Here is an 18,539-nt window from a genome sequence, read left to right as displayed (position 1 = left end):
GTACATGTACGTGTTTAGAGAAATTCTCTCCTTACGGCGTATGCATAATGAGAGCGCCGTATATTCTGCTTCCGCTTCTTGTACACCATCACGATCGCCGCCACGATGCTGAATTCTCTGCTCTGTCATCCTCGTCAGCGTTCGGAGCATGGAGGGAATGTGACGGAGAGGGAGACAGAGAGTGAGGTGTTGTGGAAAAGAGAGGAAGAACGAATAATAATCTTGCTTTTGGCATTGGTTAATTATTGCTAGAAAAAAGAAGAGAGAATGTAGATCTGAAATTCTGAATTCTGAAGAGAATGAGAGAAAAAGTGTTTGAAAAGTTGAAGATATGGAAAACCGGTAGTGGATCTGAGTCTGTCTGCAAGAAGTTAAAAAGCGAGGGAAGACCTCGATATGCGACACGTGGCAATGTAGAAAAGGAAATACGGCGCGATTCGTTGTTGCACTGGATTGATAGGTAAGGAAAGAAAGTGGGTTTGTATTAGCTGAAGCCTGAAGGAAGGAAATGCAAGCAATGGAAAGAAACTAGACTTTAGAAGAGTGAGACTTGACGTGATGCAAAATCACGTTGATGCTTACCTATGACTAATAGTCTAAGAAGCACTCACACGAACACGGGACACGACATAGACACAGACACGTGAATATCTGTAATATTCAGAATATAGTACGAGTGTCATGTCGATGTCGGACATTGATATGGACGTGTGTCGAACACCGGACACGACAAGGGATTGGAGTGTCCGTACTTCATTGCTAATAGTTAATAATGTTCATTTTAAAGTTGTGGAATTCATGCTGCCAACAAACCAAACACGCACTAAGCAATTATGATATGGTGTGGTGTACATGTAGAGGAAAAGGAAAAGAGGATGTCATCGATTGGATTCTATGTATTTGGACACACGCAGAAGCGTTTTTTAGGAGATGACAAACTTTGCTTTTCAATTTTCATGTAATTTAGGAAAGAGCTTCACATTTTCTGCCGGTTTAAATTTAAATATGCATGTCTATTTTTTACGTCGGCGCACGTTGATTCATAGTTTCATACGCCGTGTATTTATCCCACACTGGGTATGAATTGTATCATGGTCTTGTCACGTTCTTGCTTGCAATTTAAAGGAGGCGAGTAGTGTGAGTTTTTTTTTTGGAAGAAAGACAAGAAATTGATATCCTCAATCCCTTAATATTTCCAAAGCAGAGAAGTATTTAGAAAGTGAGCTGGTATTATTTCCTTTTTGGAATAACTAAAGTGATCTTCGCAAATATACATTTAAATTACTAGTTAGATGACTTATGGGATAGACAAATTAATTGATATAAAATTGTTAATTAATAGATAACTTAATTCTCCCAAATTGTCAACTGCATTTTCAAGTTTAGCAACAAATAAAAACAAAATGAAAACACAAACCGCTCCTAAATCTAAATTGCAAAATAGATAATAGAAAACTATATACAAATGAAAACATAAATTGTTCCAGAATTTAAGATTAAAATTAGATAATTAATCTTCTTACACATCTAATAAATAAAATATTAAATAAAAAGTACACGATTTTATGTTTTAAAAATATAAAACACAGAAGTAGCAGGATTAGTAACTAAGATGCTATAGGAGGATTTTTATAATTATTCTTTGAAAATATTTGTGAAAGAATTGATTAATGAAAAACATTTGATGAAAAATAATATTTAGTATTTTAATAATATATTTTGCTTAATTTTTTTATTTTTTATTCTTAATAAGTGTAATTACACATTGTCTAGGTCATTACCACAATGGTGCGGAGTTCACTAACCGTCTATTTGACTAATCTTTTTTAAAGAATAATTGTTCTTTTAGTAAGATTTTTTTTAATCACATTTTTTTATTCCAAGTTCAAATGCTTTCTTAATAAAATTAACTTCATTACATTCGAACCAAAAGTATGTTATATAATAATTTGACGTCTAAATACAAGGAACAAAAAGAAAAGGAAACCTCATCCTCTCCGATTTTCCAAACGTCAACTTGATCTAAATAATGGAAAGCTATCGATGGCAGTGATGGAATGCCATGTTCAAAACACGCAAACGCCATTTATAGGTTTCATTTTCAAGAATTTAAAGCTCCTTCACGCACGGTAATTAAATTTTATTTGTTTTACTATAAAAAGAAGGGATTGATGTAGACTTAATTTGTTTATATATTTATTCAATAATTTTTTAATATAATGTTTTATTAACTTAACTGTTAAATTATAATTATTCATTAACTAAATCATTCATGATAAAATCTTGTAATAATAACAATATTAATATTATTATTTAAAGTATTTTTGAAGGTATAATTCTACACAATTCGATGCTTATCGGTTATCAATTGATCCTACCCTACTTTTTTATATAAAAACAAATAAACTCTAAAATTTTCAATTTTAAGCCAATCACTATAGCCGCCAATTCGCCGGTACTCTATACTACATGCAGAATCTATACTCCTGACTTCAGCACGAGAAATGATAAAATTTCTAGCATTTTTCTCCACGAAGTCCATGTGATTTGTTAATTCTCTTGCGTACATTTAATTAACGCGTATCAAGTAGATCTACGATACATGCAATGCAACTTTGTTTATGGAGTATTACACAAGTGCGGAGGAAAAAAGTGAAATTTAAGGGGGAATTTATTGAAGTCTCAACCCAAAATCAAAATTCTAAATTACCCACTGTTGTACAAATTGAAGTTAATAGTAATACATGTGTGCCTCGCATTTGTCTCTCTCCCCCCACTCCCCGTTTGTTTTTTATTGACCAGGGGTGAGAAGCAACTTGGTATTTTTTCCCTCAGTCACTATGTCATCATCTGTCTGAATCATAGTTTCTATAAATAAAAATATATCACTTAACTCCTCATAATTCATCCTTCACATCACTAGTCTGGCTCTCTTTGGCATCAGAGCTCCCCTTGGAATCGGATTCAGAAGTTGAGGTTGGTTTCTGGAGCTTGAATGGGATTGATGCATGTTTCTTGAGGAACTTGTAGAAGGCTACCACTGTACGATCTGTATCAACAGTAATCTGCAGACACAATGAACCAATTATATATAGTTCAATCACCCAATGATAAAGCATACATGCACATTTAGAATAGCAAAATTGATAAAAAAAAAAAAAGTACTGTTGTTTAATATTCACGTACAGGGTCAAAACTCTTGTTTCCTGCCGGGAAGAAGAGAAGAGTGGGGAATCCATCAGGCTGCAGTTAAAATAAATCAATATGGACCAATAAATTGTCAGATCTTTCATTACTCAGTAAAAATGGATTATGAAAGGAATAACGGCTTCCGATTCTGCATTGAAAATCCAAACCCTAGCACGAGTGGGGCACCAAACACCATTTCTATTGATAACTAACAATAGCATGAGTGGGGCACCGAATACCATTTCTATTAATAATTAACAATAGCATGAGTGGGGCACCGAATACCATTTCTATTGATAATTAACAATAGCATGCACCATATATTTGCAGTTAAAATTTGTGTTTACCTTAGCCCTGGGATGCTCATTTGTTGTTCCATCCATCTTGGCTATTACAAGAGAATCAATATTGCGAAGATGTTTTGCAAGCTTGTTGTATATTGGCTCCAGTGATTGGCAATGGCCACACCAGGGAGCATAAATCTGATTCAACCGAGCATTAAATAACATGATCAATGTGCAGATGCAAATATAACTAAAAGTAAAGGGTTAAATTTTACCTCGAGGAGAACATCCTTTGACTCATCCAAGACAATTTCATCAAAATTATTCCCAACTACTATTTTCACATCACCATCATTCTGTTACCAAGTTAGCAAACACGTTAGGCATGAAAAACTAAATTAATAGGACATAATTGACGGTGGGAAAATTAAGTAACATACACTTTCAGGAACTTGATCTGACTTGTAAAAAGGTTTTAGCTTGTCTTCAACGAAATCTTCCCCAAATGCCTGTGGAAAAATGAAGATTAGAAATTTAGTCAAAATATTGCTTTCAAACCTTATTAAGTGATAGATAAACCATCCATGCACATTCCCTAACATTAACATGTTAGCAAAATTAACAGAACCCTAGGCAAAAAGGGAGCAACAAGTACCTTAATTTTGTCAGTAGTCACCTCTCCATCAAGCACAAATTTTTTTCCATCATCATTCCCAGTGTATCCAAGTACCTATATTGGAAATTCAACTGGTTACTTAAATATACTTCCAAATTATTTAAAGGATGTAACATGTTAATGTAATGAATTTCATGACTTATCATTTTAAAAAAATTAAAACAGGGAAGAAACAATTACTTTTGGAGCATTCCCACTGATACCAAAGTATTCTGAAACAGGCTTTCCAACATCTTCGTTATCCATTTCCACATATACAAAGATCAACTGCAACACAATTAAATTCTTATGAAAAATCTAAGTACCCTTTTGGGGCAAGAGCTAAACAAATGATATATGAGATTTTTATCGGTAAAATCGGGCAGTGTCACTACTTATAGTAAGGTATACACCTATGGTAAAAAGTTCATAACTGGTCAAGTTTTAAGTTTTGCCAATCTTTATAAATTTGAACATACTTAATTGTGTTTAAAAATTGGTTTTAAACAAACTTCACACAAAATATTTGTTAGCTAAATGCTAGTGCTATTTTTAAAATATCAAATAAAGTAGAATGATACAGATGGATAGTGACATAGATATGAGAAAACAATAAACAGAGAAGGTAAAGAGTGATTAGCTTAGAAACAATTCTGCGCAGCACTTTCTTCTGTACTCATCTTGATCTAAAGCTAATCAAATAAGAACTAGCTTTCAAATTTTCAGCAATTACCATAACTGTAAGATTTTAAACCTACTTTGTACCTAGTTATCCACTTTATAAGTTTAGCAAATAACCATACAAAACTACATCCACCACTTAATTTTCAGAACTCCTTCCTCTCAATCTACTTTCATGACCTACTAAGCAATGCCCTGCCCCTGAATTTGCATGAAAAACAATGAATTCTATTTTATTTGCACTGTTTTGATTTCTGAAATTAAAGACATGCAAATTTTCCCAGAGAAAGAATAACATAACAGAGTGTAATAATTAGTAGCTTGTATAAAATATACCTTTCCCTTGAAAGACTTTGCTGCTTCTTTAAATGCTGGGACCAAAGTCTCTGAATCATTTGAAGTTGCAAACAGCAACAACTAAAAGTGAAGTTTCAAACACAAAGCAGCATTATCAAGAATATTTTTCTTCAAGAGATTACAATATAATAAGATACATGTATATAAATACCTACCTGTTTCTTGATTGGATTTTCAAAGACTGATGGGGCACTTTCTCTTGTAAAAATTGTTACCAAAGGAAGCTTGTTGGAGAAGACAAAGTCCGCTATTGCTGACTTCTCGAATTTGCCATCTGCAGAGACAGAGTGAAAATACATCAAGTCTACAAGGAAGGAAAAAACCTGGCAAAGGGAAACAAAGATTAAGAATGAGAAATTAAACAAACCAAAGTGGTTAAGTTTTTCCTCCTCTTTCTTAATGAGGATCAATGCTGGACGCTTAACATCTTGGTCAATATGGAAAAGCTTTGCCACATCAGGATTCACAGTTTGATAAAAATTGACATCATCCTCAAGCCCTGAAGCAGCAGCAAGCTCCTCACTCTCAGGACCCTGCACATTATGCATCACAAGATAAATAAAGCATAAAAACCAACAATTTCATACATTCAAGTATTACAGCTCAAGCCTATAATTTAATCCAGAGATTCAAATCAACATCTGCAAAAGGCCTTTATATTCTAAAATCGTCAATCTCATGTGTGTTTTATGGGTGAGTGTTTACCAAATTGATTTTGGTTAAAATTAATTCTAAAGTGATGCGAGTTATGTTTGAATGTTATTATTATTCTAGAAGCAAGTTACTAGCAAAACTCAGTATAAAATTTAGCTAAATTCTGGAACCAAAAATGTGAAATTTAGCTAAATTCACGTTAACTGGTATTTCAACATGAATCCAACGATGCAGAAAGAAATCTGAAGACTTACAACTAAAGAGTTGAGGAAGCCCAAAACAACTTTAGTTTCGTTGGTCAAAATGCGTTGAGCCTCCTCCACTGTAGTCAAGTTGTATATGCCAGGTCCGATCTTCTTCCTAATCCACGTCACTATAGCATCTCTGCATTTCAATCAAATTTAAAGACAAAACAAAACAAAACAAAAATCGTCACTCGTCAGATCCAATAAAAATAAAAAAGTTGTAGCGAAAGAGAGAAAGAGCTACTTGGTCCTTTGGCCATTATAAGGCTTGTGAATGCCATCAACGAAGAAGTGGACAGTGGGGAAACCCTGAACATCGTACTGCTGCGCCAATTCATTCTCCTCGGTGGCATCCACCTTTGCCAAAATTACGTCTTCGCCCTTGAGTTCCGTCGCGGCGGCGGCGTACTCCGGCGCGAGGGCCTGGCAGTGGCCGCACCAGGGCGCGTAGAACTCGACCATGACGAAGCGGTTGTTCTTGACGGCGTCGGTGAAGTTCTTCTCCTTCAAAACGACGACGTCCTTCTCGTCCACCTCGGGCTGCTTGTACGCCTCCGCGTCGTCCTCCTCGAAGTCCTCAAAGTCGCCGAAATTGGAGTCATCGGCGCCGTAGTGGTGGTCGTGCTCCGGCGCGGCGGAGGGCTCGTCGAGGAAGCTGAGGTCCTCGTCGTCGGCGAGGTGGTCGCAGAAGGTGGGAGAGAAGGAGGAGAAGAGGAGAAGGGTGGCGAGAGAGAGCAGGACGAGGATTCGCATTGTGAGAGTGAAGGGAACCAAACAACAATGGAATTGAAGAAAGAGAAGAGAGATCTGAGTGTGCTGTGAGACTTCGTTGACTTTCAACTGAGAGCGGAACAGTTTCTTGCCTCAAGTATCCAGTTTTAACGCTCATACACTTTTTATTGCAAATTCATTGACATATTGAAATTTTGGTTTTCTTTAATTAAATTTATTCCACTACATTAATGCTTTTTTCATTCATAATTAATTGTTCTGTTGAATATATTTAGTTTTAATACTAACACCTAGTATTCTTTATTACCTTTTTAGTGTTTTTATCAGTATTACTTTTTTTTAGAATACGTCAGTTAAATAGAATTTTTTTATCATTGTACATTCCATATCATTTTTCTCTTTTTCAATTTTGTTTACTTTTTTTTAAAGAAAAATCAATAGTCAATTTGATAGAATTGTACAATATTAGAAGTTTTTTTAAGCCGCGAGAGTCTGTCAGCATTTTAATTAATAAAGACAAATGTATAATTAAATACTTCACACACTTTTTACGGGGAGAAGTGGAATAATGTTTTCTATGATGAATAAAATATTTTTATTGATTATTTTAATTATTAACCATGTTATATAATTTAATAAAAAAATAATATGATATTTTTAATATAACAAAAAAAATAGATCGAGGAAAACAAAATTCTCACTTTCTCATGAAAAAAATTTCATAAAAAATTATTATGAATGCTATTTTTTTAAAATACATATCAAACATGACAAATTACATTTTTTAACCTATGATTTTTTAAAAATAAGTTTTTTATCTCCTATCAAACATGCCCTAACATCATTCTAATATCATTGCCCAATACATTAATTTAAAATATAGTAGTAAATATTAATTTATTCATTCAAATATTTTTGTTCATTCATTTATAATAGTTTTAAAACTATTGATAAAAAAGAGAGCAATATTATGTTTAAATTATTAATCATCCTAATATCATCATTCAATAAAAGAGCTGCTTATTTTGCATGAAGTTTGTTGGAATTTGGAGTCGAATTTGGCAGACATAGCTAGTGTTATCCTTCAAGCTCAATTAAGAAGCTTGATTTTCCACCCCATTAATTCTATTCAATCCACTCGTTTGGTTTAGGTTATAAGAAAAAAAAATACTTCAACTTTATTAACAGCATTATTAACTTCATTAAATTATATTATTTTTTAATTAAAAAATAAATATTTTTCTTAAATTATCTTTCGTTGGAACTTGATATCAAATCCATAAAAAGTTTTTAATCTTATTAAATAAAAGTTATTTTAGAGAAAATCTCATTAAATGATACATAATTAAAATTTATTTGTATTTGACTTTTATTATTTATAATTGAGAACATAATTAAGACCTTAGGTTCCCCAATTATATATCAAGATATTTCCACAAGTTTTGATCGATTATGAAATTAATTATCTATCTGTACTTAATGACACTTAAACTCTTTTGTCTCTTCCAAAAAGTGTATTATGCAAAAATCATACTCTGGTCCGAGTGTGTTATCAACTAAACTATACCTATTAGATAAACCCAGGATATCTTGAAAACTAACATCTTTTGTAAAAAATTATTAAATGAAATCTTTTTTTATTATTAAATCCAATCTAATTCTACTTATTTTCAACATTTTATTTACTTTGAAATAATTACAAATGAATAATATCCTTCCAGGACCAACATACCTACAAAAGTCAATAACCATAACAATAATAATAGTTACGCAACAAACAGGGGGAAAAATAAAGGTTTCTAAAGTGGCATCGCAATTCGCAAGGCTTACTGAAAGAGCTCACTCCCTAGAGTCACGGCACCAATCTCCTCGTTGAATTGAGAATACATTGGAGCAATTTCTCTTTGAATCTGCTCCAGCTCATGCACAATTTGAGCCATTGATGGCCTTCTACTAGTCACATCCACACAGAGCAATGCCAATTTCATCACTCTTCTAGCACCATGCTTTTCTTGCTCCCCCAGCGTTATGTCAACAAACTTGTCCAAGTCAACGCTATTTTTTGCCTTCAAAATATTAATTAAAGTTAGGATAAGTAAAGCTTAAAGTGGAAAAATCCAACATCCATCAAGTTTGGAAGCTGTATACCTGAAACACTATATTTTCATCTGGGTTTGACATGCTTTTGTTTTGTGCTTCACAACCACAAATCAACTCTAGTAAGAAGACCCCGAAACTGTATACATCACTCTTCTCCGTATAGTTTTGTGGAAAGCTCAGCCTTTGTGAGAGATAAAAAAAAAAGTTTATTATTTAATTCAAATCAACATGGAAAGTCAAAATGATTTTGGATTCCATAAAACTATAAAAGAGTAAGCTGTAGCATACTCTGGGTCTAGAAAACAGTCTACATTTGAAGATGAGCCAACATTATCAACTTGTGTTTTCGAATTGCAGAATCCATAATCAGAAACCTTGGCCGTGTAATTTTCATCTAACAGAACATTGCTAGTTCTAAAATTTGTGTGAATCAAAGGAGGGACCAAACTATGAAGATGTTCCACACCTGTTGCAAAGTAGAGACTGAATTGACTGTTTTGAATTTCAAAAGAAAAATACAACAAACAGCAAAAATCATAGCCAAGATAAGTTTACCTTTGGACGCGCCTGAAGCAATAGATATCCTTCGCCACAAATCCAACCTTCCAATAGGTAAACCTTCACTGTCTGCATATTTGCATAACCACATGCATTAAGCACTAAAGATATAAGGCGAGGTGAAACAAATGTCACATAAACATAGAGGGAAAGAGTACCATATAGGTGACTCCCTACATTGCCGTTAGGGAGATATTCATATACAAGTAATTGTTGATAGCTATCTTCGTAATAGCCTATGAGCTTCACAAGATGATTGTGGTGAATATGAGCTATCTGTTTCACCTGCCATTCAATCAAAATACTTGGTAAAAGTTGTCTAAACCTTCATATATGCCAATATTGGAGCGAAGAATGCTAGTTTCCAATATTTCATACATATATTATGAGATACAAAGAAACACACTTCATTACATATTTTATTACCTTAAGGACAAAATCCTGTGTCAGAACAAATAGACGCCTTTTTATAGCCACTATGGATCCATCTTGAAGTAAGCCCTTGTATACAAAACCAAATCCACCTTCACCAATAATATTACTATGACTGAAATTTCGTGTTGCTTGTTCTAGTTCCAGAATTGTTAACTGTCTTGTGTTATGCGTATAATGTGGAGAGAAAGCATTAACATGTGCGTTGTTGACTCTTCCTATCTCAACTGTCAAAAAATAATATCATAGTCGGATTATAACCAGATGAATCAAAACTATATCTACTCATAATATGATAATAAAGAACTTAGGTAAATAACCAAATTTGTTCCGAAAGTGTCATGCGGTGATAAATTAGTCCCTCAAAAATAAAAAATACAAATTTTGTTCCTAAGAAAAAATGTAACAAATTAGTCCTTTAAATTTGTGAGACCATTTTGTGTAATATTTAATGATCAATTTGACAATAAGTTATATGTTTTGAAAGGATCAATTTGACATTAAATTGTAAAGTTTAGGGATTAATTTGTCATTAAATTGTCTGCATGACTAATTTGTTGTACTTTTTGTACATTTAAAGACTAAATTTAATTTATTTTCATCTTTCAGGAATCAATTTGTTAGCCCTCACACTTTTAGAGACAAATTTGGGTATTTATCCTAAAGAGACATTAACTTACCAGTGGGAGATGGCATAGAAGAAGCAACCTCAGATGTTTGCCTCATAAATCTTTTAACACGCATCAAGCAGATATAGACAGTCACCAAAATGACAATGACGACTAAGGCAGCAACAACAATACCGACTATGGCAGCAGCCCTTGTTCCTCCTGGTTTTCTAACTTGAGTTTCTTGAAGAGGTGTAAGTGTTGGAACGTCGTTATTCCCATCTATCTTTGCTGTTATTCCACCTGTTTCTCAGTAGAGAGCTTTTCTTACGATTCTTATGATTGAACTGGGATTTTTCAAGGAAAGCATTTGAAGTGAGGCTAAAACTAGTAAAATACACTTTTGGTCCTTATTTTTCAGTTTATCTCTCAAGTTTGAAAATTTTCATTTTTGGTTCCTCGAAGTTTTCGTTATTGTTTCCATCAGTTTTTTGCATTAAAAAAATAATTTAAATTGATGTGGGCATGTTGCAAATGCTCGTATGATGAGACATATCGTACAATTGACCAAATATTACCAGATTGATGAAAAACTCAATTTTGTCAAACACTTTTATTAGAGACTAAAATAATTTTTTTTAAACTTAGCGAACTAAACTAAAAAGAATAAGATAAGGGAAAAATGTGTTTTAGACTTTTAGCCAATTTTTTGTTATGGAGTCAAAAGAGGAGACCGATGTTTAATATCTCAAACCTTAAGTTACAAAAATTGAAAAACAAGTATGGATAAAATATTACTCCTAAATCATTTTATCTTTTTATACAAGTATGGACATAATGATCAATATCCTCGGAATCAATCACTACACACACAAATTCAGAGAGACGGAGACAAGGAGCTTACAGAGAATTTGAGAAAAAAGCACCTGGATCTTTTAGTTTATAGCAGTCAAGACAAGGCCATTGCATTTGACATGGATATTTCACAATGCTGCATCCTAATTGCTGTGGACCTCCAAGAGAACCCTTGAAAGTGAACAAAGCCTCAGCTGCAGTTAATAAATGCCTATTCAGTTCTTGTAACTAGCGAAATCATTGACTCTCCCACATTCTATGTACACTTCCATGGGAAAATGAGAACATAGTTGAAAAATTTACTATTTAAGTTGTCCAATTAACAGCACTCTACCCAAGTCAAAATCTAGACCATGTCAATTACTACCACATTCAATCATTCTAATGGAAGTACCAAGCCAATAGCACTTGGAACTCAATAAATTAAACACAAAGATCATGAAAAATCCTCTCATTTTTTACTGAAGTTCCAAAAAGTTTTTTATACAGAGAACTTGTTCATGAACATGATATAAGATTAAAAAAAAAATAACAAAAGCTTACCGTATAATTTGTAGGTTGATTTGTTGGAGTATAGAAGTTGAATCAGTATGAGTAGGGGCAGCCTTAGCCCCCATAGCAATCGCATTGTAAACATGCATCCCCCTATGAACTCCTAATGAGTTCTCAGTTTCAGTTTCTTCTTGTTTTTTTTTTAAAAAAGCAAAGGCATCAAACTCGCCTCTAAAACGTCCCTGATCCACCCCTATATGGTTTCAAAAGATCGTCATTAAATATTAAGAAGAAACTCTCATTCTTATAAGCTCTTCAAGAGACATAGTAAAGTATGCACATATGACATATTCAAGGGGCGAAAATAAATGTGAAAGATGAGTAAGTTTCAGTCAAATTTCTCAGAAAAACTAATGGAGACACCTAAAAGTAAACCAAGATCCAAAGTGACAATGAAGTGTATTTGTTAATAACAAGAAATAGCACAAGGGGGCAATGCAATGAAACATACCAAGAAATGTAATGAACTGCCATAATGAGAATAGATTAGACAGTCACACAGCACACTGATTTATAGAGCGGTCAAAATAGAGAAAGAATGGAACACACGCTTTGCATGCATCTAGAGTAAGCTACATATTTACCAAGGAGATGTGGAAGTAGTAAGAGAAGTAATTGTGAAAGTGATTGAAAAAGGAAGGTTAGTGTAAGACTAAGACTCTAGTCTATAGCATTAGCTTCCCGAAAATCCAAACAGTGGTCTTGGTTGACTATAATAAGTATACTATCCAGCTAAGAAAGGCAACAAGAAAAGCTGGAAAAAGCTTTAAACAGGTTGTCTTCATTGAAATGGACAGGTGGAATTGCTGGTTTCATTTTGAACATTGTTAATAAAAACCCCACTAATTTCACCAGCAGGGAAATGGAGTTCCAAATCCCAAAATATTCTCAAGGAATCTCAAAACCTGGACTAAGAGCCAAGTGTTTTTCCAAGCACTGATGGATTACTCAAAAACTCCATTACCTGTATTTCCTAGCTCATCCCCAATTACCTGCAAGGAATTGAAAATAGATTCACTGATTCAGCAAAGAGTTATCATTTTTACGAAAGCAAAATCAAGATTCTATTTTTTTTTTTCTTTCATATAACAGCATAGTTGGTCCTGCAAAGTGCAATGAGAGCAGAAAATGTTGTAAGTGTGGACCATGGTAAAAGCATAAAGTGATGATTCTCAGGAAGGTAAACTACAAAAGCCAAAAACATGATCTTTGTCAGCAAAAGCTCATGGAATTTTAGATCTCTAGAAAGAGCTGAGGCTAAAGCAAGTAAAGTACAACTAGAAAAGTGGCAAATTGTGATGATAATTCAGGTTGGGTCTAGAACTGATTTAAGAGATATAATCCCAAGAAAAAAGAAAAAAAAATCACCATTTACAGGACTCATGGCATAACAGAAACAGTAACAGGAGACAAACAAACAGAGAGAGAAAGAGAGAATCTGTACATCAATACAGTACATGCTCTTCTAGTGTTGCAGAAGACCTAATAGCTGTTTCTTTTTTTTTTTTTTTTTTTAATTTTGTCAATAGTATCTTTTTTATTTTCGGGGACAATGTAAAATGCTTACTTCTAAGCTCTATAGCTCCCACAGAAGAGCACATTGGCTGCTTTGCTTACCCATTAGCATTGGAGGAAAAGAGTTTTTCCACTGCCTTGATAGCAGCCACTACAAATGGTGCAGACAATCCCAATCACAGATGGTTCTTTCAGCCAAATCATTATATCCATCGTGAGTCGTGACTAGTTGAGAATGAGATCTTTAAATTTCAATCTTGTTTCACGTGTCCTTGGGAAGTACTAGTGCCCTCTAACTAATAGACCTATTAAGTTGTAGCTTAAATAGTTAAAATGGGTAATAAGTAAAGAGAAAATAAAGTGTATGTACTGTAAAGAATTTTTACTAAAACAAATCATAATATATAATTAGTTCACGGTGTAAAATAATCTATACTAACAATGCATAAAAATTAAGTTATTTAGAATAACCAACAATTAGTGGTTAAAATAAAATCCACAGCTATCTTTGTCCAACTAGAAGAAATACAAAAGTTTGTTAAAATCTAATGAGATCGATGATTACTCGAACTCTTTTTCTTTTTTTTTTTTTTTGAATTGATTTTGGTTTTTAAGTTGAGAATGAAGGTGTGGTGTGTCGAATAACATGGGAATACGTGTGCATGCTGAAAAGTTTGTTATAATAAAATGATGTGTCACTGTGTAAGTATAAAAGGGTAAGAAGAAGTGGTTGAGTTGAAAGGATATGGACACGAGATGGAGAGAAACATCCTATATCCTAAAAAGAAAGAACCATGGGACTTTTGGATTCAATGGAGTGATCTGTTGCACGATGCTGACTTAAGAAGGTGTTTGTGGGGACCGTAAGTGATGAAATGTTTCAGCATAAGGGAAGAGAAAGATCACATGAGAAGAAGGTGTACTGTATTAACAAGGAAGTCACATGCTGAAAAGAAAAAAAAACTTTTGACTTTGATGGTCAAAAAGATTACTCTGTTTTCTAAATTAATGACATTTAGCAAGTTATATGGAACATTTTTTATCTAAGGCTACGATTATCTGAATTATGTTTGCGTCCAAAATAAGTTGAAGGTTAAGTTTAAATTAAATAAACTTCTCGCCCAAGATTTATACAAAAGTAATTAAAATTAATTTATATGCTTTAGTTTATGATGAAATTAAACGAGAGAGTTTGTAAAAAAACTGAGGTGATTAAATTATTTTTAACTTAAAACATTGATTCATTTTATTTTCTTTATCTATGAGTGCTTATAAAAAGAATTACTAAAACTAATTCTAACTCTTTCAACTAAACTTTTTACTCGTGAACATATGAATTTGTAACTTGTCAATCATTTTTTTCTCACATCATCCTTATGGTCGAAAATATAACATAAATATCCTAGTTAGTCATTGAATATGGAATTAATTTTTTACGAGATAATTATAAAAAAAAATTAAATATCAAAATTAATTATTCTAAACTGTAAACAAACATACACTAAAATGCCATGACATGGATTTTTCTTCTAACCCAAACTCAGATGCTCAAATACGTTTTAGGTGTTTACTGAAGCGACAATACAATAAGAAATTTTCACAGAATCAATTTACTTATTTAAATTATTATAAAAATAAAAGACAGAAAAGAAAAAATATGGGCTGAAAATTTATATAACATGTGTTTGGGCTGAACTCGAGAGAATAACCCTACAACTAAGTCCATCGGATATTTTAGACCAACACGACGTCGTGAATATTCAACCTTTTATCGTTTTCTTTTTCAGCTGTGCTTTTTGCACTTCTCAAGTTTTTTCTTGCACTTTTTCTGAAATATTTTTTTGACCTTCTGGATTGGATTGGCTATTTTAAAAGTCAAAAAAGGAATGTATTTCAGAATGTAATTTTACTTTTCAGATTTACCATTCCGAAAGATAAAAAGGGAGTGCAAGAAGCAATACAAAAGTGCAGGAAGCAATAGCCTTCTTTTTCCCATCCCCGCCAAACTTGTTAGGCTGCCATTGAAAGACGTTGTTTCCTCCATGGGGACGGTTCTTCTCACCCCGTCACCCCTATTTTGCTAAGCTCGTCCTAACTTTCTAAAGAATTTTTTTTTATCAAAATATCCTGCAAAAAAAAAAATGTTTCTGTCGTATGTCTCAGATAAATCTTGTCGAGACACATAGCGGAAGTTTATTTCTGTTACGTACTTAGATAAGATCTATTAATATATTTTGATATGATTTATCGAAATACACAGTAAAGATTTATTTCCATTGTATATCTGAACGAGTTCTGTCGAAATACATGATGGAATTTGTTAAGATATACTCCTTCCGTCTTTTTATGTGTAGTTTAAAATTTTTATATAGAAATTAAGAAAGAAATTTTTTTTCTTAATTCTAATAAAATAGTCATGGATTTTTTTATCTCTTTTTCTTCTCACTCTATAATAAATACATGTTCAAAATAATTAAATATTAAAAAATAAAGATATAAATAATAAAAGAATAATTAATGTGACACTGAATTTTACAAATAATAAATAAATAGAAACAATTTTTTTTTCTAAATCTAACACTTAAAAAAAAAGCGGAGGGAGTACAACGGAATTTCTCTAGTTACAAAAGGACTTTTGAAAAAAAAAATGACTTTGTTTTTTTTTATGTAATATTAGAGTAGTCGTGGTTCTTACTTAATATTGCAAAGGACACACAGATCTATTGAACATTGTCTATAGGTCTAAATAATGTAGTTATGAGCTGAACTAGTATACAAGTTCAAACAATCCATATCCACTTATTTCAATAAATTTTAGCTTATGAAGAAAATATTGCAATGTACAGGAATGCTATATATTCCTTGGTCCTTGATTTCATTTTTAATTCTGAAGTCTTATCGGTGTGCATATGACGCACGACAGGATTCTTATAATTAGTACCTACACAATTTTTCCTGCATTACTCGTATCATATTTGCCTTCTATCTGCAGGTGTTCCCATTGAATAATCTAAGAAGCTGGCACGAAATTGAAAACGATTGACCTTGATGACTGTTAGACAATATCCAAATTTGAAACTGATCACTATATCACAATTCACAACAGTAGATACATTGGCTAACCAAAAACAAATTGAAGAAGATAAAAGCAGATAACTAATAGTCTAGTAGTAAGATATTAGAGGAATAAAAGTTGAGGGGCATTACATTACACTGCCTTGTTCTAAATCTAGGGTGAGATTTGAAGTAATTATGATAGAATTAAAGGCAAGGCACATCAAGCAACAGCACCATTGGCTTTGGCTCGGCCAGTGACCCTTACATGGTAGACCCCCATAGCTAAAAGCACAACAAAAGCAACACCAAAGATAATGCCAGCTACGCCACCAGCTACCAATTGTTTCTTACTTCCTTGAGGTGTTGAGGCTTTGCTTTCATGAATTTCAGTAGCTTCCACTTGTGCTGCTAAAGGCATTGGTGAGCATTTGGATGCAGCACAAGGGTCTTTGGTCTCGGGCTTTCGTTCATTCGGGTGAAAGAAGTTATATGCTGATGGTGAAAAGGCTTCAGGGTTCTCGTAAACAAGCCCATGAGGGGCTCTTTCTTGGGCTGTGACAATTGAGACAAGTGCTAGAGAAACCAGGGAGAGAAGAGAGAAACCAATGGGATTCATGTTTAGTTTGTTTTGTCTCCTTGACTTTGTGTTGTGGGTGGGTTGAACTGGCTTTTTATAATGGTATGGTCCTGACTCCAGAGGAAGTGGTTGTTCCTTGGACATGAATTTTTGTGTTGGGAAAAGGAGGCTAATGAATGAATCGGAAACAGAATTATGAGGACTCCAACTCCAACATTGAATGTTTTTGCAATTCCCAAACTGCCCATTAAATATTAATCTAAGCTTAGTAAGTATAGTAGTAGTTGTACTAAATTATGTTGGCTACTAATCCATCATCGATTTTCATGCAGACACCTTCCTTGTGTTTCCAGTAAAGGAAGAGAACTCCAAATGAGCTTTCCTGTTCAATAGGTCAATAAATTCTACTGTTTATTCTTTCTGTTGATTGAAACAGTCACCATGAACCACTACCTACTTCTAGCTAGTTCTGATAGTGTAACAGTTTTTAGATTCCAATTCACAACTGGTCTTTACATTCATGTCGTCTCTACTGCCACTCATAATATTAAATATTTTACTAATTGAATTGGTAATCATTTAGGACAGAACTTAGAGGTATTTATAGAGTTACTTTTGATTTTGTTTTCTAATCAAAATAGGAATTTATTTTGATAATCAATGTTGACTTTTAATACGAGCTTTTAATCACAACTGCATCTAAGTTTTGTTCAATCCTTTATCAACGTGGGTTTTTTTTTTTTCCTTGATCTTTCTCCTCGTTGTCCCTGACCGCATCAAAATGGTTTCTACTTTAAGTACAAGAAAATGTACTGATTGGAACAGCTTGGGCAAAAGAGTCAAATGGCCTCTTGTCATGACCATACAGATTATTATTGTGCTATTTGGAATGTCTTGACGTGGCTCCAAGAATGATTCTTACACTTGAGTAAGTAGGGACTGTGAAAGCTTGGTTCATGTACTTGAGTGCATACAATTAATACGAGTAATTAGTTACAAGAGAATAAATCATACAGTAATTAATCAACCACCCTAACTAATCATTTCCTTGAAGTAAAACCCTCACTGCTAATATTATGCAAAGCATGCAATGCATTGGTTATTGGCGTATTAATCACAAACTCATCTTCATCGGGGTCTTATTCACGTGTTAATAGCCAAATAGAATTTTTGTGAACTTTTCAGCAATTGTTAATGTGTATATGTCTACTATATTGAGGAAGGGGGGTTATGCTTTGCTTAGTCGCTACGGGGAAAAGGAGTAGTAATTGAAGCATGGGGGTTGCCTTAGCTTAGAGGGGCAGCAAAGGCTCTGTTTGGTCCACTCTGTCACATTATTACAAAGGCACAAAGCGCATGCAAGAGCTGAATATTAATCAAATGTGTTCTTCTCCCACTAGGCCCCACTCCTCCACTACATGTATGTGAGAAGTTGATGCTATGTTAATTAAGAATCGTGTGCGCTGTGTTTCACAAAGCTAGTAGTAA

The 18,539-nt window shown here is 33.5% G+C and overlaps 3 protein-coding genes across 6 annotated transcripts; all 3 read right to left on the bottom strand.

Annotated features, from left to right (window-relative positions):
• Positions 1 to 2,645: 2,645 nt before the first annotated feature.
• On the bottom strand, positions 2,646 to 6,951 carry LOC114376641 (protein disulfide isomerase-like 1-4). Its single transcript, XM_028334845.1, has 12 exons — positions 6,310 to 6,951; positions 6,075 to 6,204; positions 5,534 to 5,699; positions 5,322 to 5,440; positions 5,146 to 5,226; positions 4,330 to 4,416; positions 4,129 to 4,203; positions 3,914 to 3,982; positions 3,749 to 3,829; positions 3,537 to 3,671; positions 3,187 to 3,243; positions 2,646 to 3,065 (listed from the first exon to the last, which is right to left on the bottom strand). Exons 1-12 carry the CDS (start codon positions 6,816 to 6,818, stop codon positions 2,898 to 2,900), a joined length of 1,677 nt encoding a protein of 558 aa, XP_028190646.1. The 5' UTR covers positions 6,819 to 6,951; the 3' UTR covers positions 2,646 to 2,897.
• Positions 6,952 to 8,452: 1,501 nt separating this feature from the next.
• LOC114375007 (probable serine/threonine-protein kinase PBL28) lies at positions 8,453 to 13,600 on the bottom strand. 4 transcript variants are annotated; one of them, XM_028332740.1, is made up of 11 exons: positions 13,520 to 13,600; positions 12,867 to 12,894; positions 11,894 to 12,095; positions 11,422 to 11,544; positions 10,568 to 10,798; positions 9,882 to 10,114; positions 9,614 to 9,740; positions 9,453 to 9,524; positions 9,186 to 9,363; positions 8,946 to 9,078; positions 8,453 to 8,863 (listed from the first exon to the last, which is right to left on the bottom strand). In XM_028332740.1, exons 3-11 carry the CDS (start codon positions 11,985 to 11,987, stop codon positions 8,624 to 8,626), a joined length of 1,431 nt encoding a protein of 476 aa, XP_028188541.1. In that variant the 5' UTR covers positions 11,988 to 12,095; positions 12,867 to 12,894; positions 13,520 to 13,600; the 3' UTR covers positions 8,453 to 8,623. The 4 variants fall into 4 exon arrangements, with proteins under 4 accessions (XP_028188541.1, XP_028188540.1, XP_028188539.1 ...); XM_028332739.1 differs by lacking the exon at positions 13,520 to 13,600 and adding an exon at positions 13,271 to 13,354; XM_028332738.1 differs by lacking the exons at positions 12,867 to 12,894; positions 13,520 to 13,600 and adding an exon at positions 12,354 to 12,840.
• Positions 13,601 to 16,472: 2,872 nt separating this feature from the next.
• Positions 16,473 to 17,181, bottom strand: LOC114375201. The gene has a single exon (XM_028332971.1). The coding sequence runs from the start codon at positions 17,088 to 17,090 to the stop codon at positions 16,695 to 16,697; it is 396 nt and encodes a 131-aa protein (XP_028188772.1). The 5' UTR covers positions 17,091 to 17,181; the 3' UTR covers positions 16,473 to 16,694.
• Positions 17,182 to 18,539: the final 1,358 nt, after the last annotated feature.

This window comes from Glycine soja, chromosome 11 (genome assembly GCF_004193775.1).
Source record: "Glycine soja cultivar W05 chromosome 11, ASM419377v2, whole genome shotgun sequence".
Taxonomy (NCBI): domain Eukaryota; kingdom Viridiplantae; phylum Streptophyta; class Magnoliopsida; order Fabales; family Fabaceae; genus Glycine; species Glycine soja.
This window is presented reverse-complemented; position numbering and strand designations above follow the sequence as displayed.

Excerpts from the sequence above, each read along its gene's own strand:
- LOC114376641 (XM_028334845.1), bottom strand. The coding sequence starts at position 6,818 with ATGCGAATCCTCGTCCTGCTCTCTCTCGCCACCCTTCTCCTCTTCTCC. Across the intron at positions 6,205-6,309 it reads TATAATGGCCAAAGGACCAA|AGATGCTATAGTGACGTGGA; the intron begins GTAGCTCTTTCT and ends ATTGAAATGCAG. Across the intron at positions 3,983-4,128 it reads TGACTACTGACAAAATTAAG|GCATTTGGGGAAGATTTCGT; the intron begins GTACTTGTTGCT and ends ATTTTTCCACAG.
- LOC114375007 (XM_028332740.1), bottom strand. The coding sequence starts at position 11,987 with ATGTTTACAATGCGATTGCTATGGGGGCTAAGGCTGCCCCTACTCATA. Across the intron at positions 10,115-10,567 it reads TTCTATGCCATCTCCCACTG|TTGAGATAGGAAGAGTCAAC; the intron begins GTAAGTTAATGT and ends ATTTTTTGACAG. Across the intron at positions 9,525-9,613 it reads TGTAGGGAGTCACCTATATG|ACAGTGAAGGTTTACCTATT; the intron begins GTACTCTTTCCC and ends GCAAATATGCAG.
- LOC114375201 (XM_028332971.1), bottom strand. The coding sequence starts at position 17,090 with ATGAATCCCATTGGTTTCTCTCTTCTCTCCCTGGTTTCTCTAGCACTT.